This window comes from Lasioglossum baleicum, chromosome 7 (assembly GCF_051020765.1).
Source record: "Lasioglossum baleicum chromosome 7, iyLasBale1, whole genome shotgun sequence".
Classification (NCBI taxonomy): domain Eukaryota; kingdom Metazoa; phylum Arthropoda; class Insecta; order Hymenoptera; family Halictidae; genus Lasioglossum; species Lasioglossum baleicum.
The window spans coordinates 1,180,849-1,205,291 of record NC_134935.1 but is presented as its reverse complement, the minus strand read 5'-3'; the positions used below and the strand labels follow the sequence as shown (position 1 = coordinate 1,205,291).

At 41.3% G+C, this 24,443-nt stretch overlaps 1 protein-coding gene across 11 annotated transcripts in view; it reads left to right on the top strand.

The window, feature by feature from the left end:
- LOC143210726 (Y+L amino acid transporter 2-like) overlaps positions 1–24,443 on the top strand; it is a 694,702-nt gene that overhangs the window by 234,161 nt on the left and 436,098 nt on the right. For all 11 annotated transcript variants that reach the window (XM_076427860.1, XM_076427853.1, XM_076427855.1 and 8 more), the window contains one exon: positions 19,206–19,476. In XM_076427860.1, the coding sequence (XP_076283975.1) occupies positions 19,206–19,476 (271 nt within the window). The remainder of the gene's footprint in view (positions 1–19,205; positions 19,477–24,443) is intronic.

Genomic DNA, 24,443 nt, shown 5'->3' with positions numbered 1-24,443 from the left:
CTTGCCAAGACCAAACATTTCTTAACACCTTGTACATATTATCTTGCGCCCCACGTTTTTCGTTTTAAATCTTACAAGTATTTTCATAGCTATTAAAAATTCACAATCACAAATTTTCAGGACTATCGATACGGGGTTAGGAATCTGTATGGGGCTAGAAAAAATTATTTTATACTTTTTAGTCCGTTTTTTAAACGTGGTGTTTTTTAAAAATTTATTTTATATGTGTATATTTATGCAGTTAAGGTCGACCGTCATATATCAAGTCTAATGTGCTTCAAATTAATATAATACAAAATCTCGAAGGAACCTTTTGGTACTTTCTTTAATACTGAATTGAAAGATTGTAAATATTTAAACAATTTTAAAACTAAATGTTGGCGCATCAGGGTTAGAGTAAATTATAAAGTAGTATTCATAGTTTATTCACACACGATATATTTAAGTAAAGCATACACATAAGTAGCAATAATAAGACAATACAATATCAACTGGCAAAACGCGGTCGCATGTCTCGACCGTTATAACAAGAACGCAAGCGCGCAAGTAAGTACAGAACAACGAACGTTACGCCGCGTAACTTACACGCGATGCAGCTAGCGAATCGACGCGCTACGGCGAGCCCCAACATTACTCGCGGCGGGAATTATAACCCAATTACACTGAATATATAATTTATTAGAATAAAATTGAACACATATGTAAGTACTTATCAAATGGCATGCGTCTAAAAGTAATTGCAACAAATTTCTTCAAGAGACTACGCAGAAAGCCGCCGAGCGCGAGCGCATAATACGGTTTTTTATTATTTTCTCCGCTTGAGCAAATGTGAGCAGATTTAAACCAACGCGAAAAATTAAAGTTTAATATGCCACCAATTACTGTAAAAAATTCACGGGTGTACTTTGACGTACTTTTTTTAAAATTCTAATCAAAGTCGATAAATGTTAAACATAAAAAATTAGGACAAATTGCGGTTATTTAAAAAAAAAATTTTGGGAGATTGAAGGTCTTATAATGCTAAACACACCCTGTAAAAATCAAATTAAAAAACCAAATAGCTTGCGAGGGACGCATGTTTTTTGACAGTAAAGTTTCAGCCTCAATTTTAATAACAAATTGATTTATTCAGTTAAAATTTAAGGCAGTTTTAGGAACTTCGTTTTGTTACGAACATTTTAGGATACATAAATTTGCCAATCTTACACTTTGATTTTCCGACTTTTTTCCATTGGACGACACACTGTACGATTGTGCCAACTCGCGTCTAGATCGCGCACTGATGGTCCGTTTTTTTCTTTAATAACTCCTAAACAAAGCCGCGGATAACATTTTTTCTAAGGAAAATGTCGCTTCAAATGACCTCAGGAACCTCCCATTTTCGGGTTCTGCATGAGTTTTGGGACACCGTGTATACAAGTAAATCCTCCATCGGTGTCCGGGCCCGGGTCGCCTGTGCAATCGCTGCCCAGTGCCTACCCACTCCACTGTCGACCAACGCAACGACGCGATGCGACGCGACGCGACGCGCCGCAGGGTGGCGATGATTGATCTCGGCTATCGTCCAAAAGATCATTTCTCACTATTGTAGATTAGTGCTCCAATGAACGTGTGTTTTTTTGAACTGGCTTAAGTTAATTAATTTACTTGCGTGATTGAGTTATCCCTTTTCCTCCCCTAATCGAAGCAGATCCTACCCCTATTCCTATTTTCCAACTGCAACAAGGAACGTAAGAAGGTAGAAGAAGTGCTCGAGTTGTATGGCGCATCTGAACTCGTATGTGAAAAAAATGTACGCATAGTATGCAGAAGGTTGGGCCACCCATGCTGTATACTATACATATGTATAATACTGCGATTTACTGTGTTACGGATGGAGAACAGATTCCGTTCGACTTTCTAACAGGAATCTCTTCAAGATCGTCCCTGGCGGGAAACGTCCTAGATAACCTTTCGTATCGTAGTTGACCCTTTTAACGAATATCGAGGTCTGGCCCAATTTAATTAGAAGTGACAAAACGAGAGTCTGGCCCTATGTTACCTCAGATTATGAACAAACCATCCCATTCATTTTAGGGGTACATAAACCCTTAAATTTTTACTCTCGGCGGCTAGTACTTGCGTAGTCACGAATCGTGTCACGTCGTGCTACATCTCGTAGAGTCAACTTCCAGTGAGATCGGGTTAAAGTTCCCCTTCATATCAAGGTTAACAATATAGATTCCGCGAGTCCGGTATAAAATCTATTAGGCAGTTATAAAGTTGCTTCGTGACCCCGCATTGCCAGTGCGTCAACACCGCGTGCATCTTAGCTAATCATATTTTCATATCAATTCCATTTTATACAGTCGCGACAATTCTTATAATCAGAATATATTTCTGTTGGTTGGAAAAATCGTGCAAATCACTAAGCTCATAATTATCGTTCCAAATTCCTAATCAAGTAATTCGAACATCCCACACGATACAATCTTACCGCTCGGATTGTATCAATTAAATTATACTAGTTACGTTACGAGGCCCACTAACAATACTAAAGACTCCCTGATTTCGCATCGGGTTCGTTCGCGACATTGCAATCGTCCAAATGGTCCAGTCGTTGAATGCTTAAAAGGGGAGTGCAGAGGGAAATGGAAGGAACACAATATTTGACTTTGGAACTTTGTTTGGACTAGTTAGGATGTAAACATACTAAAAGTCCCCACTCCTAGGAGGTGAGCAGGCTGCAGGGGGTTCACATTTAGGAAACTATACGTCCTAGCGATAAGACCATTCTATATGAAATTAAAGCTGGCAAAATGTGCCACAGGATTGACTCCATTCAGTTTTTCGCTATCTCTCATAGTTTCCGAGATATCCGCGTTCAAAATTCACTAATTTTGAAGAAAAAATTTTTGCCTTATTTGACTAGCTAACTCTTCAGCTAGTCAATTAAATTCCTTCTAGAATATATGATAGTTTGCTATTTTATCTTTAACCGTTCAAAAGTTAGAGCAATTTTAACTTTATGATTAAATTCCGAGATTTTGCAGAAAAACTTAACTTTCGTATTTTCCGTTATTCCACTGCTTTAACTCTGTACAGGGTGTCTCAAAATTCCTTCAACATCCGGAAATGGGTCGTTCCTGAGGTCAGTAACACGGACCAATCAGAGCGCGACCTAGACGCGTGTTGGCACAGTCAGCCCGGCGCGTCGCGCCAGCTGTTAATTAGCCGACTGTGCCAACACGTGTCTAGGTCGCGCTCTGATTGGTCCGTGTTTTTAGTAGTCATGCATAATGAGCAAAGACAGCTGTCATGCCAACTCAATTTCGCATTGGGTTCGTCTCTTAGACCATATATACTTATAGACCCGGCATAGGTATAGTATGTGTATACGATGCCGTGTTCTGAGATCCAAAATTATCGGGTGCCCACAAGCCTCGATTCGAGATAATTCAAAATGGTGGATAGTGTGTGAGACGAAGCAGGTGCCAAGTGCACAAGTATATTTCACAAGTTCATCATTTGGTACAAATTGGAAAAAATGGTGCAAACTTGTCGCATAAAGAATTGTAAAGAACGGCAAAACCGTGATACAAATATATCTTTTCACAAAAAGATATATTATTATTATTATTTTATTTATTTTTTTTCTTTTTCTTTTGTAACCAATAATTACAAATATTCAAATTTCATTGTATACCTATGTCAATAAATATTGTTTTATATCACCTTGCGCATATTATATATAATATATGTCGTAGCAGTAACATTTTGGCGCGACCCGTGCGCCCCGGCGTTAACACGTTTCATCGCCGCGTGTCGGGCTGTCGAGTGTTCTGACTGTATGACTCTGCGGTCTGATCTCGATCGTTCGAGCGCTAAACAAAATCTGCCGGCCCGTCTCGGGCCATCGAGGGCCTTGCCTCGCATTTTCCCCACTCCGCAGGGTCACTCCGTCCACGTGCACGCATTCTCAAAGAGAGCTGATTTTGTTTGTCGCAGCCGATCAAACGTTTCGGCCGCGCTACAATGTAAATACACGCGCGAGCACTCGGCAGCCGACTCCGGCAACCTACAACGGCAAATGCTCAGCCCATGCTTATCCTAACAACACGCTTAAATCTACGACACGGCCGGACTGACATGTCACGCGTCCTCACGTGTATATGTGACAGAACAATTCCTTCATATTACCTTCATAGTTCGGCCTTCCTAACGTACAAGAGGTAACGAAAGTATTAACTTTCCATTGCAGTTTGCCCGGTTTTCATCAACATAAAATAGTTGGAGGAAATCATGCATTGCAGGGAATCAAACATGGTAACAGTTCACACAGAACGCCGTCTATGCACACAGCATAGACGTAACAGGTCACACAGACCGCCGACTATATTGATAGTCGTAACAGTTCACACAGAACGCCGTCTATGCACACAGCATAGACGTAACAGGTCACACAGACCGCCGACTGTATTGATAGTCGTAACAGTTCACACAGAACGCCGTCTATGCACCCAGCATAGACGTAACAGGTCACACAGACTGCCGTCTATGCACACAGCATAGACGTAACAGGTCACACAGACCGCCGACTATATTGATAGTCGTAACAGTTCACACAGAACGCCGTCTATGCACACAGCATAGACGTAACAGGTCACACAGACCGCCGTCTATGCACACAGCATAGACGTAACAATCGCACAAAACACATCATTGCTAATCTGACTCATTAAACTCGTCCGAAACTTGGCACTCGGGCATTTTTCGAACTCGATCATGCGCATACTTATATGTGCGATTACTAGTTAAGGATTTTAAAAGGTATCTGTCTCCATCAAGAACTTCAATGATTTTAAATGGGCCTTTAAATTTGGTGTCAAGCTTGGTCTGATTTCTTTCTTCATTTCGAATTAACACGAAGTCTCCTGGTTTAAATTTAACTAATTTGGTCTTTGTACTGTCAAATCTGGTTTTGTCAAATACAGGTCTAATACAGTGCGCAATCACTCTAACCCTTCATTTATATCCCGCGAGGGAATTAAAATGTCATCCATGTAAACGATAACGTAAGAATAGACAAGGTCGCCTAAGGTCCGTATGCCGAAAGGCATTTTCAGGTATTCATGCTGACCATCGGGTGTCACAAAAGCAGTAAGTTCGATACTATCAGGGTGTACGGGAATTAAATTAAATTCACTAGCACAATCAAGACACGTGAAATAATTAGTATCAGCTAGGCGAGCGATTTGATCCCGTATCAAGGGTAAAGGAAACCGGTCAGGGACTGTGTTATGATTTAGTTCGGGGTAATCGACGCACATGCGATGCGATCCATCGCGTTTCTTTACAAGCAGGATGGGACTTGCAAAAGGGGAACAGCTGGGTCGTATGATACGAGCCTCTAACATTTCTTTTACTTTATCGCGCACTAATTGTCTCTCGTCAAGGGAAAGCCGGTATTGTCTACGTTGGAACGTCTTAGTAGGATCAACAAGCCGTATTTTAATCTCACCGGTAGTCATACGTGTACGTGGCAAACCATCGGTAAAAGTTTCAGAGAATTCGTTTAACAAATTTGATAATGGGACCTTGTGTTCAGGAGGTACGTCGGTATCAATCTTATCGAGATCAAAGGGTTTAGAAACCTTACAACAATCCACCACTTTAATTTTGGTTAACGAGAAACTATTCGCGGTCATAGTAATTGAAAACCCCTGTTTTAAAATATCGCGCCCGAGCCTGGCGTCATACTTCAAGCAGTCAGCTACTGCATGAAATGGGACCGCAAAAGTGTATCCGTTACTGAGGCCTCGCTTTGAATCTGGCAGGTACTAAATACGTTTGAGTTACCTATTCCTACGATCGAAATTACTGTGTTATGGACCGTAACAGAAAATCTACTCGCAGTTCCTTCGTTGGTGGGTGAGCATTCGGCACCGGAATCATAGCAAAATGAATACGACTTACCGGATTGTGTCAGCTGACCGATCACAGGTCGGACTTCGCATGCATCGACTCGACGTTCGGCATGCACGGCGCGGCATTGCTGCTGCCGCTCGTTGTCCGGAATGACGTCACACCGCTGCCGTTGTTGGTCGCTCCTGACCTGGTACAACGAGTCGAGACGTGTCCCTTTTCGCCGCAGCGATAACAAGTCACACTGTTCTTCAATTCTGGCCTCCCCGAACTGGCATTAACAGGGACTTGTCCTCGCGCCATCCTCTTGCAACATTCGGCGGCTTTGTGTCCCAGCTTACCACAGGGATGACACTGAACAGGGTTTGAAGGCGCTGGTTTATAACGCTTATTCTCTGCAGACAGTTCTGGCTCACAATCAGTAGAGTTGTATTTGCGTTTAGCGCTGGAAAATGCCTTCAGGTCCTGCTGCAGTCTGCTTCTGGTGGTGATGTCATTCGTAAATGCCAGGTGGTGTAGACGCCTATTAAACTGTGCGGTATGCGCAAGCACAACTGATACGGCGACCTCCTCAATGGTTTTCTTCGACCATCTTGACGTAAGGGTGGTCATAATGCGGCTAGCGTAGCAAAAATTTAAAAAATTTTTTCTGCCCGTGGTAATGCAGAAACCACATTTTCTGGAAATTGTGACAGTTTAACGAATTTTCTCAAGGTTAAAAACCGTTCGTACCGTTATCTCCCTATTTTTCCCATATTCTGCAAAGTTTCAGCTTTAATTAAAAAAAAAATTCATTACTCTACCTCATTTCTATCGAAAGTTATTTCTTTCTGAAGCGAGGTAAGTCACTTTTACCCACCGTGCGGCGTGGAGCATGCTGTGAGCGCGATAACGTATGAATCTGGAGAACAGAACGTACGAAAAGTACAAAAGATATTTATTAAGTAGAACAGTGCAGACACGTGTATAAGCGAACACGCGCGGAACGATACAAGAAGAAGAGAACGGCGCGGCGCGCGCAGGTACAACCGAACAGTGAACGCAACGCATGCGCAGCAATGCAGTGTTCCTTCTACAAACCCCGCGAAAGATTGAACACGAAATAGGGCTAATCCCAACACGCCCCCCTCAATCCAAGCGCATATACATTGATAGAAGACAAACAAAAAAAAATATACTATCGCGGACGCATTCCCAACGCTTCAATACAATAATAATGTTTAACCCTTGGCAATGATTTTGTGAAAACATCAGCCAACGCTTTGTCTGTGTCGAAATGTTCGATAATACAAACAATCGCTCTTTAACCGCGTCACGGACGAAGTGATGACGGACATCTATGTGTTTCGTCCTGGAGTGGAAAACCGGATTCTCCGACAAACTCCTAGCTCCGCGGTTATCACAGTGGAGTATCACGGCAGCGAGCTCCTCGAATCCAAGCTGCAACAGCAGCGAACGCAGATATTTCGCCTCCTTGGCCGCCTCGGCAAGGGGCATATATTCGGCCTCCGTCGAAGAAAGCGCCACAGTACGCTGTTTCTGAGCCTTCCAGAAGACTGCCGCTCCACTCAGGAGAAATGTGTATCCAGTGTACGATCTACGATCGACCTCACAGTTTCCCCAATCCGCATCCGAGTATCCAACCAAACCACCCTACGTCTGCCTGAAACTCAAACCATAATCAAGCGTGCCTTGAAGGTAGCGAAGCACTCTCTTCGCAGCTCCCCAATGTTCCCCTTTATGACAATTATTAAATTGTCCTAGGAAGCTAACGATAAAGGCTATATCGGGCCTCGTAGCTATCGCCAAATACATCAAGGCTCCGATGAGTTCGCGATATGGTCGCTTATTGTCTTCCTGATCCTTAATTTCAGTCCATTTGGACGTACTCGAACCTGCTATGCCAGGCGTATCAACAGGATTTGCTCCGCTCATGCCAAAACGCTCCAGAATATTCTGGATGTAACGCCGCTGCGACAACAAAATGCCATCAGAAGTCTGGTCCACTTCAATTCCCAGACAGTACTTGGCTCGACCAAGATCCTTGACCTCGAACTCTCGCGTTAAGCCATACTTCAAATCCTGAGTCCATGTTGGATTAGTGGACGCGATCAAATATCGTCCACATAGACTAGGACTATGATGCAAGCTTCTTTCTCCCGTCGGAAATACAAGCATGGGTCCAGTCGTCTATTCCATTGGCGACCAGCTTCCTTCAGTCCATATAGGGCTCGTTTAAGGAGACACACTTTATCTCCCTTCTGCAGCATCCGTAACATTCGGTCAGCCCTAGTACCAATTTCTGTACTTTTTCCCTCACGCGCTTCAAGATTTCCTCAAGCGTCTCTTTGAGGAAAACCGGCCTCTCCATGAGGATCTCTTCCTCCAAATGGCCATTTAAATAGGCAGTGACAATGTTCAGTTGATGCACAGCCATCTTATACCTCGCTGCCAGAGCCATCAACAGCCTCAGGGACTCCAAACGGGCTACAGGTGCAAATGTCTGTATAAAGTCGATACCTTGTTTTTGTGAAAATCCCTTCGCAACCAAACGCGCCTTTCGACGATCCAAATCTCCGTCAACTCCGAACTTCTTTGTGAGGACCATACGGCTGCCAACCACGCCACGATTCTTCGGGCGATCTACCACCTCCCATGTATTTTTTTGGATCATGTCCTTCATCTCCTGTACCATTGCTTCCTTTCATTGTTCAGCATGTGGTCCAGTCATAGCCTCTTTAAAATTTACCTCAGACATGAAGGCCATTTCTTCCGCAGCATTCGCATCATAGAATACCTCGTCGGTGATATCATCATTCAATGCATTTTCCTCGTTCGGTACATCAGGATCTAAAATTTGGACTCGCCCACTTTCCATTGGCGTCTCGGATGCATTCATCCTATTATTTGGGACACTCGTAGAACGATAGAGTTTCCTCGGTCTTCGACGAGCACCTGTACGGATTATTTTGGGTCTCCCAGGCCCCTTCCGCCCAGTTCTTCCCGGTTGAACAGGCGTATTCTCGTTTGGTGCATTATTTTGCTGCTCATTATTTTCCTGCTCATTATCCAGAGAAGAAGATACAGGACTCGAAGCAAAAAATTCTACTTCCTCAGGAAATCCATCAGAACCATTCCGGACTGCTTCCTCGACCGACCCGACTGAAACATTCTTAGCCTCGGACAAGAAACGCAAGTCCCTGGACAAGACTATCTTACCTTCAGAAGGCACCCAAAAACGATAGCCTTTTGTCACTTCCGAATATCCGACTAAAACACCCATCTTGGCTCGGGTGTCGAATTTACCTTTTGTCGGAGCCTTATCAAGAATGTAGGCTTTCGTACCTATCACCCTCAGATGTTGCAGACTTGGCAGCTTCCCAGTCCATATTTGGAATGGTGTCTTCCCGTCGATTGGCTTCGACGCACAGCGGTTCCTCAGGTAATTAGCGCTGTGAACCGCCTCTGCCCAAAATGACGGCTGCAGGCCCCCTTGCATTATTAAACACCTTGCCATCCCGACCAAGGTTTGGTTCTTTCGTTCCGCTATTCCATTCTGCTGCGGAGTATAAGGGACCGTAAGCCTCCGCCGAATCCCATGACGCTTAAGAAATTCGTCAAACTCGGCATTGCAGAATTCTCTGCCGTTATCCGTCTGCAGATGCTTGATTTTCTCGCCTGTCTGCTTCTCGGCATAAGCCTTATACTGCATAAAAACAGAAAGAACATCGCTTTTATTTTTTACAAAATACACTTCGCACCACTTCGAGCAATCATCAATGAAGGTAACGAAGAATCGAGCTCTTCCCTTGGACTCTGTCCTCATCGGCCCACACAGATCCGCATGTACGATTTCCAATCGTTTGTTGGTTCTGTTACTGCGTCTCGTAAAGGGTAAAGAGGTCATTTTATTCTTCACACAAACCTCACAGAAAGGAAGAGTTTCATCTCCCTTCAAATTGATGTCAAGGACCTGCTTGTTCTTCACCATCTGAAGAAGATCTCGGGCATTCACATGTCCCAGACGCTCGTGCCACAATGTCAAAGTCTCTTCGTTACGACTTGTCGACATCGTACAAATCTGCTTGTCTTCTTCTCTTATATAGTACAAGTCACCAATGCGGTCAGCGACAACCCTGATTTGGCCTTCAGAGTTTTACACTCTTGCACCATTTCTGTGAAATGTGACCTCATATCCCTGATCAGTAATCCGAGCTACCGACATTAAGTTCATTCTCAAGTCAGGAACCAGTAAAGTTTCACGTAACTCAATCGTCTTGTTTCGAATGTCATCATTTGTTACCAACTGTACTGTTCCCTTAGCCTCAATGTTGGATGAAAATTGACTAGCCAGCTTCAGCTTTCCACACTCCACGCTGCTCAAATCTGAAAAACTATTTGCATCTCGACATACATGAGATGTGTTTCCGCTGTCAAGGCACCAACGATTACATCTCTCCATGGACTGCGTATTGAGAGCAATACTATCCACGCTATGGATAGTCAGAAAAGCATCCTTCTTTTGCGCTTCTTTTGCACTAGGCATGTTACGTCGTGGACACTCTGGAGCATTTTGTCCTAACTTACGACACTTAAAACATTTTACCTGCTATTTTTCTTTTGAAGTGCTTGTGTTGTTACGGTTATCCTCTTTACTTGCAGGCATAACCTTTGGTATTGGCTTCTTATTTCGCCAAGCTGCCATTGCTTCAGTCTCACCACTAGAGTAATTTTGTCTACGAGCTTCATTTTCTTCCAAAATTTTTATTTTCAAAGCCTCTGGTGTAGGTAATACATCCCGTGACTCAATGGCACACCGAAAATTTTCAAAGCTCTGTGGGAAGCTATATAATAACATTATACACAGCTGATCTTGATTGATCTCCACTCCCATTGTGGCCAGTTTATCAACTGCATCACAGAATTTATCCATGTGCTGTCGCACATTTTCTCCTTCTTGTAATCGCTGCAATGTCAACTGTTTTAATAAGGTGGCCTTACGCGGCCCCTTGGAACCATAAATACCTTGCAATTTGATCCATATATCTCGCGACGTAGCGCATCCACGAACTTGTTGTAGTTCGCTTGGACTTATAGATAATATAAGGTCAGACTTAGCTTGTTTATCTGCTCGCAGCCATGCGTTTACTGCAGCCACGGACTCTGCATTGCCCTCGATTAGCTTCGGTTTCGGTACGTCTCCACAAACGTATGTCCACGTGTTGTTCTTCGTCATCAGAGCATCCACTTGCATGCTCCAGGAGTCGTAATTCTCTTTATTTAGTAGCTCAATCCTCATCGGATGCGACATTTCCGTTCAGTTATCAACTCGAGGTTTGACGAACATGTGTATAACCTCAAACTCGAAAACGTGGGCAAGTTCCGCTTAAACACACACTTAGAAAATAACTTTCTCAACTGTTCCCAAATCGCCTGAGCCCATAACCTGTGAGCGCGATAACGTATGAATCTGGAGAACAGAACGTACGAAAAGTACAAAAGATATTTATTAAGTAGAACCAGTGCAGACACGTGTATAAGGGAACACGCGCGGAACGATACAACAAGAAGAAGAAAACGGCGCGGCGCGCGCAGCTACAACAGTGAACGCAACGCATGTGCAACAATGCAGTGTTCCTTCTACAAACCATGCGAAGGATTGAACACGAAATAGGGCTAATCCCAACACATGCTACCGACTCGGTACGCGGTAGCGGTAGTGGTAAGAGTGGGGGAAGCGAAAGCAGGCTTGACGGAGCATCTAGGCGAGGGACGGAAACGTAAGGGGCCTGGCGCGGCGCGCATATGGCAACTCTGGTGGGGACTCGGCGAGTCCCCCTGCACCCCGCTGGCGAGATTCTGTGCCAACTCTCGGCGGACGAATAATATGTACTCCTCTTCGATTTTGATGAAATTTAAATATGTTAGGCAGCTACACATTTTGAACAACTTTTTCCTTTTCACATATAATGGGGTGGGTCCGTTTTAGTTTTCGAGATATTTGCAAAAAACTATTGCTAGTATTGAATTGAATTTCCCTTATTCGTGCATGTTCCGTGGTAACGTGAGTCTACTAGGCGCGTCGCACAGTGGTCGGAAGCAGGAAAAAACCCTAAATTATGAAAGTCGTTATTTCAAATATTGACCACTATTTCCTGATAGGCCATAAACCAATGTATCTTGCTATGAAAATGGATCTATGTTTTTCTCTTTAATAACGGAGAAAAATAGATCTAAAGTAGACCTCTCAGATTCTAGTTGGATTCTTATAGATTTCTAACCACACGCTCGACGTTATTCTTTCATTTTTGAGGACATTTATAACCATATATGCTATATATTATAAATGTATATAGTCTCAGCTTATGCCCGATGTTAATAATTTTCGAAAACTCACAACCAAAATAACAATATAAAGCCCGAAAGTAGGATACGTATAATTTCATATTACAGCTGCTTTTTGTAGCTCTACAAAAAAAGCTACACGTTCCTACATTCTCTGAGTGGCATCTTTTGAAAGAAGACACCATCACACAATAGTCCTGCAAAAATCAGCGCCACGTTTTTCCACGTTTAGCTGATATTAACGTTTAAAGTTTGAGAGCGCATGAAGTTTCAGCAACGAAGCAGGATTCCTGAATAAGTGGGCGACACTTCGCTAGACGGTTCGAAGGATTATGATCCCTGTACCGAATTGTTATTCTCATAGGAATAAATTCCAACAAAATGATCAATCGCCATGATTATTTCACGTGTATGTAAATACTTTGTAAATATGTAAATACTGTATGTATCCACTTTTTAATTCGAATTAATTTTTAGGATACAGTTACTAATTTTCGAAAGCAAAGTATGGGTATATAAAATAGATACAAAATTTAATTTGAAAACCACTGCGATTACAAAAAATGTAATCATCTAGTGTATTAGAGAAGAATCTGATGTTTTAATGTTCTAACAATAAACGAGTTTTTTGGGATACCAATTTTCTTAGCATATTCTTAGAATATGTTTAAATATTTTCTTGCCGGTTCTACAAGTCTAAGATGTTTAACTTTCTGCGTCTTAGCTGTTTGAAAACCATACAAATTTCATTGGAAGTATTTTTTTCTAAATACGATGGATAGAGATATCCATGCATAGGCACGGATCCCATAGGGGTTCGCTGTCGGAAGAGGACCAGGAGGGTAGGAATAAACATTACAGATACTATAGAATACACCACACCAGAAAGTGATCTCGTTTAGCAACAAATGAGGACATGTTACACATGCTTTTAATAACTTCGGATCCATACATTAATCTTTTAAGACCAGAACCGAAGACCAAATCACTGCCACTTACTGAACAAGCGCAGTCTCTATTGAAATAGTGTTCATGTATATTATGTAAATATTATTATACTAATATAATACTATTCGTTAATAATATTATTCGTAATATTATGTATACAAAATGATATTAAGCTTTTTGATTAATACTATTTCAAGTTTGTTTGTCTAATACTATTTAAAGTTTGTTTGTTTAATACTATTTGAAGTTTGTTTGTTTAATTCTATTTCTAGTCTGTTTGCTTAATACTATTTCAAGTATTCAATTTTAGTATGCTGAAATAAGAGTTCGTAATGTAATAAAAAATATTATGTATAAACAATTATATTAAGTTCATTGTTTAATATTTCGTTTGATAATATGAGAAGTTTGAAGATTGAGAAGCAATAAAAAAAAGAATTATTCAAAAATATTGAGAATTGCCGAAGTTATGAAGTTTTTTCCATTTTCCCTATACGTTCCGACCACTGTGCGTCGTCTGTTTATTGTTTTTGTAAACACGTTGTGGACTTTCAGAAAGAAAACAGGGTCTGACACTGGTTATACAGGGTGTCTCAACATTCCTTCAACATCCGGAAATAGGAGGTTCCTGAGATCATTCGAAGCGACATTTTCCTTTGCAAACATGTCGTCCGCAGCATTGTTTAGGAGTTATTAACGAAAAACACGGACCAATCAGAGCGCGGCTACAGCGGATTGATTCTGGCTGGCCCAACTGCGACGCCACGCTAAGCGGGACCTGTCGCCGAGTTGGACTCCGTTCGCTGAAGCCGCACTCTGATTGCTCCGTGTTTTTTGTTAATAACTCCTTAAGGAACCTAAACTCAGGAATCTCCCATTTCTGAATGTTGAAGGAATTTTAAGACACCTTGTATGGATGAGCTTTCAATTTTGAAGAACTACTCAAAGGTGGTAGAGCCGGCCCTCTCCGCCCCCTCCTGCGACCTAACCACAACTCACTCTATTCGCATTAGGGATTACAATACCGGACCGAAAATACAATACCGGTATTCGGTATTTTTTTAAACGTTGTACTGGTATACCGGTATTAATACCGGTATTAAGAGTTTTCATGAAGGTACAAAAACACAGTTGTTTAATAGAAAAAACATTAACTAATTTATTGACTTGAATAACTTTATATTTTTGAAGTGTGATTGTAAAAAACATAATGCGTCTATATTGAACTGTGATTAAGCCTTGAACGTATTTTTCTGCACAAATTACCTGCAGTTGAAAATCCTCTTTCCGCATTCACGCTGGTTGGTGGTACTTGTGAGTGGTGATTGTTTGTATTGTATGTGAGAGTTGAGAATGTAGAGTATCTATGGAAGTGTGAGCGCGCGTGAGTGAGTGAGAGGCCAGAAGTATATAGAGGGAGTGCTTGTCGTGAGAGGTTATGTTGAGTTGCACGATGTATAGACGCCACGTGTGAGAGTGAAATCTTTATTTTATGTATTAGGATATATGTAAGTGTTATTTATATTAAACCACTATATATTATTATTATGCATATAAGATTCTTCGTTAAATTTATTATGACAAGTTATATACATTATTTACATTATTTACATTTTGTTTTATTCACCTGTCAAAAGAGAAACGACATTTAAGTTATTTCTAATCGTCTATTTTCTATTACCACTTCTTTTAATAATCCCTTTTTATCTGTCTCTGTTGTCTTCTCTAATCTTTCTCTATTCGTTGTGCGCACGTGGTCACCTTCTCGAATATTCTACCTTTGTTCGTCCGCATGTTCTCTACCATACCGATCTTACTAGACCCGGCGTCATGCCGCCTAATTCAAATTAAAGAGATGTATCTTCTTTACATGCATTTCCCCCCACTCATTTACCACAGTACTGTTAATAATGAGCGATATACTTTCTTTAAATATTTGGATAAATCTATTTTTTCTATTATTTTTGTATTATTGTTCGTGACAATTTTTTTATTTATAGCTAATGTAGCTAATTGTAATTTCTTCTCGAGAGACAATTCTTTTTCGAAATTAACATCAACATCATCTTCAACGAATTCTTGTGGAAGCTTTCTTAGCTTGTTTTCTTCCTTTCCGTTTTCTTTTTTAAAGTCGTTATAATCATGTAAATACCTTAAAATATTTTCTAGTTCACTATACCTTTCCTGTATACTGTATACGAATTTTCAATACACTGTATAATTCCTCAGACAGTGGCGTGTCCTGATCTTTAAGTGATTCCAACATAAAATTTGTTGCTGCATTCGCTGTTAATAAGTTGGAATCCTTCCGACAGAGAGAGAGAGAGAGAGAATGCTTCCACAGCCAGTTTTATTGGAAGCAGAGCTGATACAGTTCTTGATGTTAAATCGAATTCACTATCGGAAAAATTAATTTGTTTTAAATCAATTAATGCTTTCTGAATTCGATATTTTAATTTCAAAAATCGTTCCATCGTTAATAACAAACTGTTCCAGCGTGTTTTAGAATCTAATATTAGCATACGTTCTTTTTTTATTTCAGTAAGTATATATTTTTGTAAAACGGCATTTTTAGTAGGGGAATGTTTAAATATTTTAACAACTTTTCGAATTTTCTTAATTATAGGATCCTTGATAAGCTAATATTTCGTCCTCGTTACTATTATCTTCGTCATATTCAAATGAGCTACTTTCAACAATTGTATGTATTATTATTTTCTTCATTGTCACTATCTTGGAAATCAGAATCAAGTAGCAGCCGTTGAGCAAGATACCGCGATCTGTCTGTTGAGATCCGTTAAACACGACGCGATACTTCGTAGAGGAGCTAGATTCGGGGATTACACACAAATGCGGAAGATAATAAACGCGATTCTGATCCGGATTTGTGTCTGCCGCGCGAAGCATGTGTCCCAGGTTTCCGTACTCCTCCATGAATGAGACGTAGGCGTTTTGCAGGGTCGAATCCTTGGAGAAGCGTTTTTCCTGGCGGGTTAACACCCTGAGAGCTTGCGATCGAGAATTCCCCAAATTTTCCGGTATCCTTTTGAAGGGTAGACGAACAATATATCTTCCCTCCGAATTTCGCCCGTGAGTAGCGGCGAAATGAGACTCGCACTGAGTTTCTTCAGGCGACAATTGATCCGGAACTACTGAGAACGCTTCTTCCTGCATCCAGAACTTCTGTAGAAGCTCGAGAACGAGGCGATGTTGCGTTCGCTGCGGGGACGACGCCCGATAGGATCCAGCCGAGAGTCGTATTTTGAGCCATCGGAGCCGTGACTGGTCCTTTGCGAACGCTTTCTTCGAGGAACAAACCGTAAACATCCGCTCCGAGCACGAGATCGATGCATCCAGGTTGTGCAAAGTTCGGATCAGCCAATTCGAGATCCTGTAGGTGTGGCCAGCTATAATCGGATACTTTCGTTGAGGGCAAGTATCCTGTGAGTTTCGACAATATAGAGGCGTTTACTTTGCACGTGAACGTTGGTCGTACGCGAGATTGCAGATTCAGAGCGACTGAGCCACGCGAAGGACGCGACGATTCCGCTCCGATACCGACGATGTAGATCGACGAACGCGAGCGCGGGAGTCGGAGTCGTTGAGCTAAGGACTCCGTGATGAGAGAGATCTCCGATCCCTGATCGAGAAGCGCGCGGGCTTCGATAGGTTCACCGCAGCTCGATATAATTTTGACGACGGCGGTGGCCAGGAGAACCGGCGGTCGTTCGAGGCTACCAACTTGAGCAACGTTGCTCGATGCTGAGCCGCTCGGCATCGTCTGATCGCGGCGCGGGAGTCTTGACACGGATGCTGCAGGATCAGTCTTGAGGATCAGTCAGGAGTAGTCTTCTCGAGATGCTGATGCGCTGGAACTGCTGTGAGATGAGTGCCTCCACTATGTATTGATGTGTGCTGTTGAGCTCCACACATTCGACATCGTTTTGTCGAACGGCACATCTTGCGTTGATGCGGACCTAAACAATTATAGCAGAGTCTTTTCTGCGCGAGAAACTCGCGACGCTGTTCCATAGACTTCCCAAGGTATTTTGGACAAGACGAGAGATAATGAGCGGCGTCGCAGAGTGAGCACGTGATAACACCTGTCGAGGTTGCCGTATGATGCGATTTAGCACTCGTTTGGCGAGAATTTGAGGAGGTTTGAGGCTCGGCGCGTGGCTTTCCTTTAGCTCTCTCTTACGCATGCAGCGATCGGATTCGCGAAATCATGAATTGTACGAGTTGCTTCCAGGTTGGCGGTTCTGTACTGGCACCGAGTTCACTTTCCCATTCTTTGATTGAGGTTGCATCGAGTTTCCCAACCATCGTAAAGACTAGTATGTCGTCCCAGTATTTGACAGGTCTGTCGAGAGCTTCGAGAGCGCCGAGAGCTTGTTTAATTTCAGAATATAGTCGCTCGAGATCGGACGGCGATTCACGATTTAGCGATTTAACGGCAAAGAGCGATTCTAACGCGGTGCCCACAAGCATGCGCTTGTTTTCGTAATACGCCACAAGATCGTCCCAAGCGATTTGAAAATCACTCGCTCTCAGAGCGACATCCTTTAACCGTAGACGTGCGTTTCCTGGGAGACACAACTTGAGGTACTTTAGTTTTTCCACAGGTTCCAAGTCAGTATTGGAGACATCCATAGACTTGTACAGATCGTGAAATTCTCCCCATTCCGAGTAATCACCGTTGAATTTAGGAAGATCGATTTTCGGAAGTCGAGCTTTCTTGCTTTTCGTGCCCGGTTGGTCCTCGTCGTCCTGGTCTTTCGTTTTCAGACTGGTTTCATTGTCCGTGAGATCGTCTACCAGGATTTGGATAGCCTCTTGAGCATCAAGAAAGTTCTCTTCACACGTGATAAAGACTTCTTTCGAGAAGTACGCGTGTTTATTCACTTTTTCCCGCGTCTCAGCGTTGAGTGTGGCCCTTGCAGCGCAAATTTTGTTCGAGAAGATATTCGAAGCTCGCGTCACTCATTTTCGATATCTGCAAAGTCATAGTCAACCACAACACTAAGAGTCACTGAGTTCACGAGGTTCAAATTTTTAATCCAGCGGTCAGCCGCAACGGTTACCACTCACACATGCACATACGAATAAGAGATTGAGAGAGTCAAGTACTTTCGAGAAGATTTAAATACGCGTTCCAGAATGCGTTTTAAATCACGAGAGATGTCCACTTACGCACGATACGTATCGAGATCGCTGAGAATCGAGAACTAACAAGAGAGGCGCGATATACCGTTATAGCTTGCAAGATCCGGCTCGAAGGACCATTAATGTAGAGAGCGGTTCGTTATAATATTTAATCTTGCAGCCCGATAGTAAAAGAAGAACATAGAGAATTTAGCTTTAGACTATTACGAGGTGAACAGACAAGAGAATCGACTGAGAATTTGCGGAGAGATCCATTTATTTTGACGGTGCGAGCTATACTGCCCGAGTAAGGACAATACAGACAGAACGAGAATGTACAAAATATAGATCGACATATACATTTAAAGTAGAGCGAGCACAGGTGACGAGAAAACAAAACAGGTATAGCGCGAAATACAAATTACATAAAGATACGCGTTCGCGCTAACAGTAGTGGTTCACACCGATATACCGAGCCGAGTCTGTGCATTAGTTTGGAGGGGATATTTCTTTCGCGTTTATCGGTGAAAGATTTTCGCGTTTATAGAGAATTTACTGTATCGCAAAACTAAGGCGGAGCTGATAAAAATTAGCGGTAAAGCGGCGGTAACATTTAAAGGGAAACGTAGTTCTTCAGGATCATGCCCAATAACATATTTCAATGCCATGGAAATCGCTGTGGACCCACTATTCCGAATAATTACACTAAATTGAGTCAGGATTGAAATATTGAAATATTCAAGCGGAAATGAATGTTTAATTATGCACAGTTTGAGATTTTTGGAACACTGTGTCTTAATGAATACATAAATAATGATTATTTGAAAAAATGGTTCTATTGGTTAAATTTATGTTGACCGCAGGTATATTGACAGTGATCAACTGTTACAACGTGAAATGGGCTACTAGGGTGCAGGACATCTTCACCGCAACGAAAATCTTTGCGCTCGTGATTATCATCGTGGCTGGATTCTGGTGGCTGTGCATGGGTCACACGGAGAATTTCCACGCACCCATGGCTGGCACCAACACGCAGCCTGGCTATATCGCTCTGGCCATTTATTCAGGCTTGTTTTCCTATTCAGGTTGGAACTATCTGAATTTCGTCACAGAGGAACTACAGGAACCATACAAGTAATTATGCCCACTTTACAAACCTGTTTGCCAATGAACATGCTGATTCTTGATACAAAATCTATTTCAGGGTTGTTGACATATATAAATCCGGCATGCCGAGGATTTCGGTAATGCCGGATACAATTATATTGTATACATATATACAATTTATTGGAAAAAGTAATCCATGTGTTGAATATACAATATAATTTAAGTTTTTTTAAATAGCGTTCGAAAAATTCATTACTGTGCAATTAAGATATTTATAAAATTAAAACGTCATTTCGCAGTACATGAAAATTCTTTCAACGAATTCATAATTCCTGTAAAACTATATTTTTTTGCACTTGCCGAATTTCATATATCTCGTCATGACCAACCTGGAAATAGCAGAGAAAGTGTAACTGTATTCCTTTCAATTCGAGCCAATTCCCCTGACCTGCGATACCGAATGTAACACCTCCACTAATAGAACTGTCGCTCGGTAGGCCCGACGATACGAACAGTTATGGAGATACTATTCTAGATACATACATTTGCGTCATCACCTCTGTGATCGTAGGCTTTAGGTATTTTTGGTGTTGCGACTATGCCCTACATGTAATAGTGAAGGGGATCGCAGTTGGGGCTACAGGGAGGCCAAAAGTCGGGAGGCCTCCTAGAAGTTACTTCCTCACTTTCAGAATTACGTAATTTCAACAATTGTGCTGAATTATCTTAGGTTTGTGCTACATTGTGCTCTAATATTAAAACTTTAATATCAAAAATGCGACAAAAAATATGGGAAAACGATTTTCCTACTGCTCCTCACTTTTAATTTTTTGCAATTTCTTCTTCTCCCCATTTCCACTCCCTCTTCTTCTTGCTCCCCCTACCTGGACCAAACACCATCATCTTTGATTTTTGTGCATTTAATCCCTGCTTTTCCATTCCCAGGTATGTCTTCAGCATTTTTAACATCATCTTTATATCTTCTTCTTTCTCCGCAATCATTACCACGTCATCCGCATACCCTAGTGTCCAGAATTTCTCCTTCCCCACTCTTGTTCCACCCACCTGCACCTTCTTCATCTCTGATTCCAGGTCTGATAGGAAGATTGAAAATAAGGTGGGACTTGGCCCACACTCCTGCCTGACGCTATTTTCCTTCCAGAATTCCTTCGATACCGTTCCTCTCACCCTGACTACATTTGTTGTCACCTCTTCGTATATTTCCGTGAAGAAAGCATAAATTGCCCCTCCCTTTTTCCGTATTTCCCTCTCTACCACGTGTTGCAGAATGACCACGTTGTCCATGGTTCCTCTCTTTTTCCGGAACCCTGCTCGTGTTTCATTTAATGCTCCCTTCTCTTCAATGCCTTCCATTATCCTCCGGTTTATCACCCCGGCGTATATTTTATATGCCGTATCTATGTAGCAGGGTGATCCCTCTATAGTTATGTAGTTACTCACGCGGAAAAGAGTAAAGTGTTGTGCTTAATATCGTTATGCTGGGGAAATCGGCCTTGGTGCTGTCTTCTGCTAGGCTAACACAACTCAGATATGCAAATCTATGCTATTTGGATAACTGATACTAACTTAAACGTTACTTGCATGTCCAAAACTATTATTTTCTAACTTTTTTCTGGTTATTTTTTTGAAGTAATACTTTAGCACAATTTTAGCGTAACTTAGAGAAAAACAATAGAGAAAATTGCAAGAAATTAAACGTGGGGGACCACCCTACAAATTGTTTTTCTCTATTTTTTATCGCATTTATGATATTACAGTTATAATATTTGAGCAAAACGTAGCACAAACTTGGCACAACTGTTGAAATTACGTAATTCTGAAAGTGGGGGGCTAACTCGGAAGACTAGCGATAACAGAGGCTTTCGTAAAGCCTGATTAATCTGTCTTTTCAGTTCGATCACGAATGTTGTGATCAGAACGATTCCGCCGAGTTTCCCGGAACGCAGTTACCACCTCCTTTTTTTCAGGATTTCGGAATTTCTTGGCCAGTCCATAAACTTGTGTTTTCATGTAGCCAAACCACGCACTGATTTCCGTGGGCGATTTTCCGGCACGTATCGATTCGATTCGATTATTGTCACTTTTCGATCATATTCTTGGTTCATGTCTTGACATTTTCTTATTACTTGTTTACTCGTTAGTGGCTTACGTACCTTGTCAACCATTGCTGCGTTTACACTTGGGTCATTCCATGCCCAAATCGATTACTTTTTGCAGGCACCATCGTCGATTTTGTTCTAAATAAAATATGTTGTAGTGTACGTGAAATTAGGTGGGGTTTAACTCATCGTTTTGCCGGTTTCGAATTTTTTTAGAAATGGCAGGCCTTCAAAGTTTTCAATTTTTGCCCATTTTGGCGAAAACGGACCTCACTTACGAATTTTTATCTCAGGAACTGTTTGTCCGATTAAGCTACATTTTTTTGGTTTTATTCTGAAAGGATTGGGCTATTACAAAATAATTTTTTGAACCTCGAAAATTAACTTTATAATGTCGGAAAATTTAAACAAATTCTTTTTTTACGTTTTCGTCGATGAGGGGCCAGAGTGATATAAATTTTGAAAAAATGTGGTTGTATTCCTTGAAGTTTCCCCTTCAAAATGAGCCCTTGAAAAAGATGGAGCCATAAAAATTGGCGTCACAATGACTGGTAAAGTACGCCGTGTACCCCCCGTTTCAGGTAGAAACGATATTATGGTCCGTTGTCTATAGTGCTGGTTTCAAGAAAATACCAGCAGACTGTATACCACTAAATAACCCTATTTATACCTCGAGAACAATATTAGTAACCACTCTTGGGCCAACAACACCTTTTTAATCATGACTTCATTTATAGATATTAGTTTTTATTAGATTATGTATTTAATCAAACAAATTAACTTATTGAAGTTTTATTAACACAACAATGAGCACACAAAAAACACGTCTATTTGATTTAAATATCACACGTCAATTGAGAATCATTCAGGCTAGAAAGCATTGAACGATACATCGAACAAATAACTAACTACTGACCTAACTGAACTATACACACAAATATTAAATCGATCGTTCCTTGAGTGAAACAATAGATTCATTTTTACATATTTCAACAGTTTTTATACGAATTTTATATGTTCTACAAAAAAGGTGTCGTTGCTCAATAGAAGCCACGAGAAGGTGGTGGTTTTCTTCCATAGCGCATCGGGGAGGGATAAGGAGAGTTTATGGTAAGAAGCATGGATAGGGTCATTGTGTGGGATAGACTTAAGGATTATGGAAAAAAATATAAGAAAGGCTATTTCATTACACTAAAAACAGAGCCATGATTATCGCACGAGCAAGTTTTGCATAGCAGTTCTTTATACGATACGGGGTAAAGCTATGAAAGCTTCTAGTGCCTCTAATTGGTAATGCTGTTGCAAAGCGAGCTTGTAAACAATCAGCCTGTTTGTTATTGTAACCAAGAGTGATTACTAATATTGTTCTCGAGGTATAAATAGGGTTATTTAGTGGTATACAGTCTGCTGGTATTTTCTTGAAACCAGCACTATAAACAACGGACCATAATATCTAGGTGCACGGTAGTGCACCAACCAAGTTCTTGCACTACCTCCTTTTACACGAAACAACTTAGCCGTTTTTTAGAGACTTATAACTCGACACTGGAGGCAGATGGAGAGATGTAATTTCGTACACTTGTTAAATACTATCATGTCTCAATATTGACAAAACATTAATCTTCCAACATTAGTAGGTTCCGAGACATAGGGGACCTCAAAAATCGCTAAATTTGTCACTGACTGACTGACTGACTGACTGACTGACAGATCATCAAAACCTTTTGGGTACTTCCCATTGACCTACAAGCTTGAAATTTGGTACATAGGTCCACCATAACAAACACTCAAAGGAATAATTATCAAAGTTTGAAATTTTACACCTTAAAGGGGTTGTATTAAAAAAAAACGAAATAGGTTATGTATGGAGAAAATGAAATATGCCGCTTTTCCCATAAGGAACCGTGTAAATTCCGGAAAGAATTATCTGGTCTCTTCAAACGTTCGTATAGCGCCATTCGAGGTAGTGGCAAAAAGCTTAACTTGGTAGATTACAATAAGGTAAGAAAATGACAATAAAATTATAACAAAAAAATATAGGTAAAGTTGGGTTCTAATTCGCCGGCAGCGTTAATCTTTGATACCTACTTGATAATTGATGAAATTTCAACAAAAATTGATGAAATCCCAACAAAAACATTCTGTAAACAGGAGCCAAGTTCTTATGGCCGTAAAAAGTTGTGAGATCAAACAGAATACGGCCAAGTTCGTTAGCTTAGAAAAATAAAAATAAAAATTAGTTAAAAAGAACGCTATTTAATTTTTAAAGAGTCACATGGAGGGCTAAATTATTCAAACTTGGCCGCTACGTAAGGGTACGATCACAGTGGACCCGTTTTCGTCCTACATCAGACATCAGCCCACACAGACGAGCGTTCGGAAGGGATGTGTTGGTGTCTTTTCGTCCGTTTTCGTCCAGCAAGGTGCTCACAGTGGGCCAGAAACCGGACGAAATGGTCAAAATCACGGGGAGCCAAACCTTTTTCAGGTACTTCGAGGAGGGTAACAATGGACAAACCCCATGGGGCCTCGACGCTGGACGATGTAGGAAGAAGTTAAAATGATTTTGATTTTCGTCTGATGTAGGACGAACAGCGTTCACTTCAAATAATTTTCATGTCGCCAATTTTAAAGTATCCGTATTTTTAAAAACGGGTCCATAAAGAGGACACTTGGGGCTATATTATCATTATTTTTATTTTTCCAATTTCCTGACGGTATGATAGCAATGCGCCTGTTTAAAGAAACAATTGCAAAATAAACTATGAAAATAAATATTTTTTCAACTGAAATAATTTTTATTAAATACTCTTATGGTTTCAGTATGTGCACCCAAAACTAAAATTGTCATTGTTTTGTTAGTTTGGCCGTTAT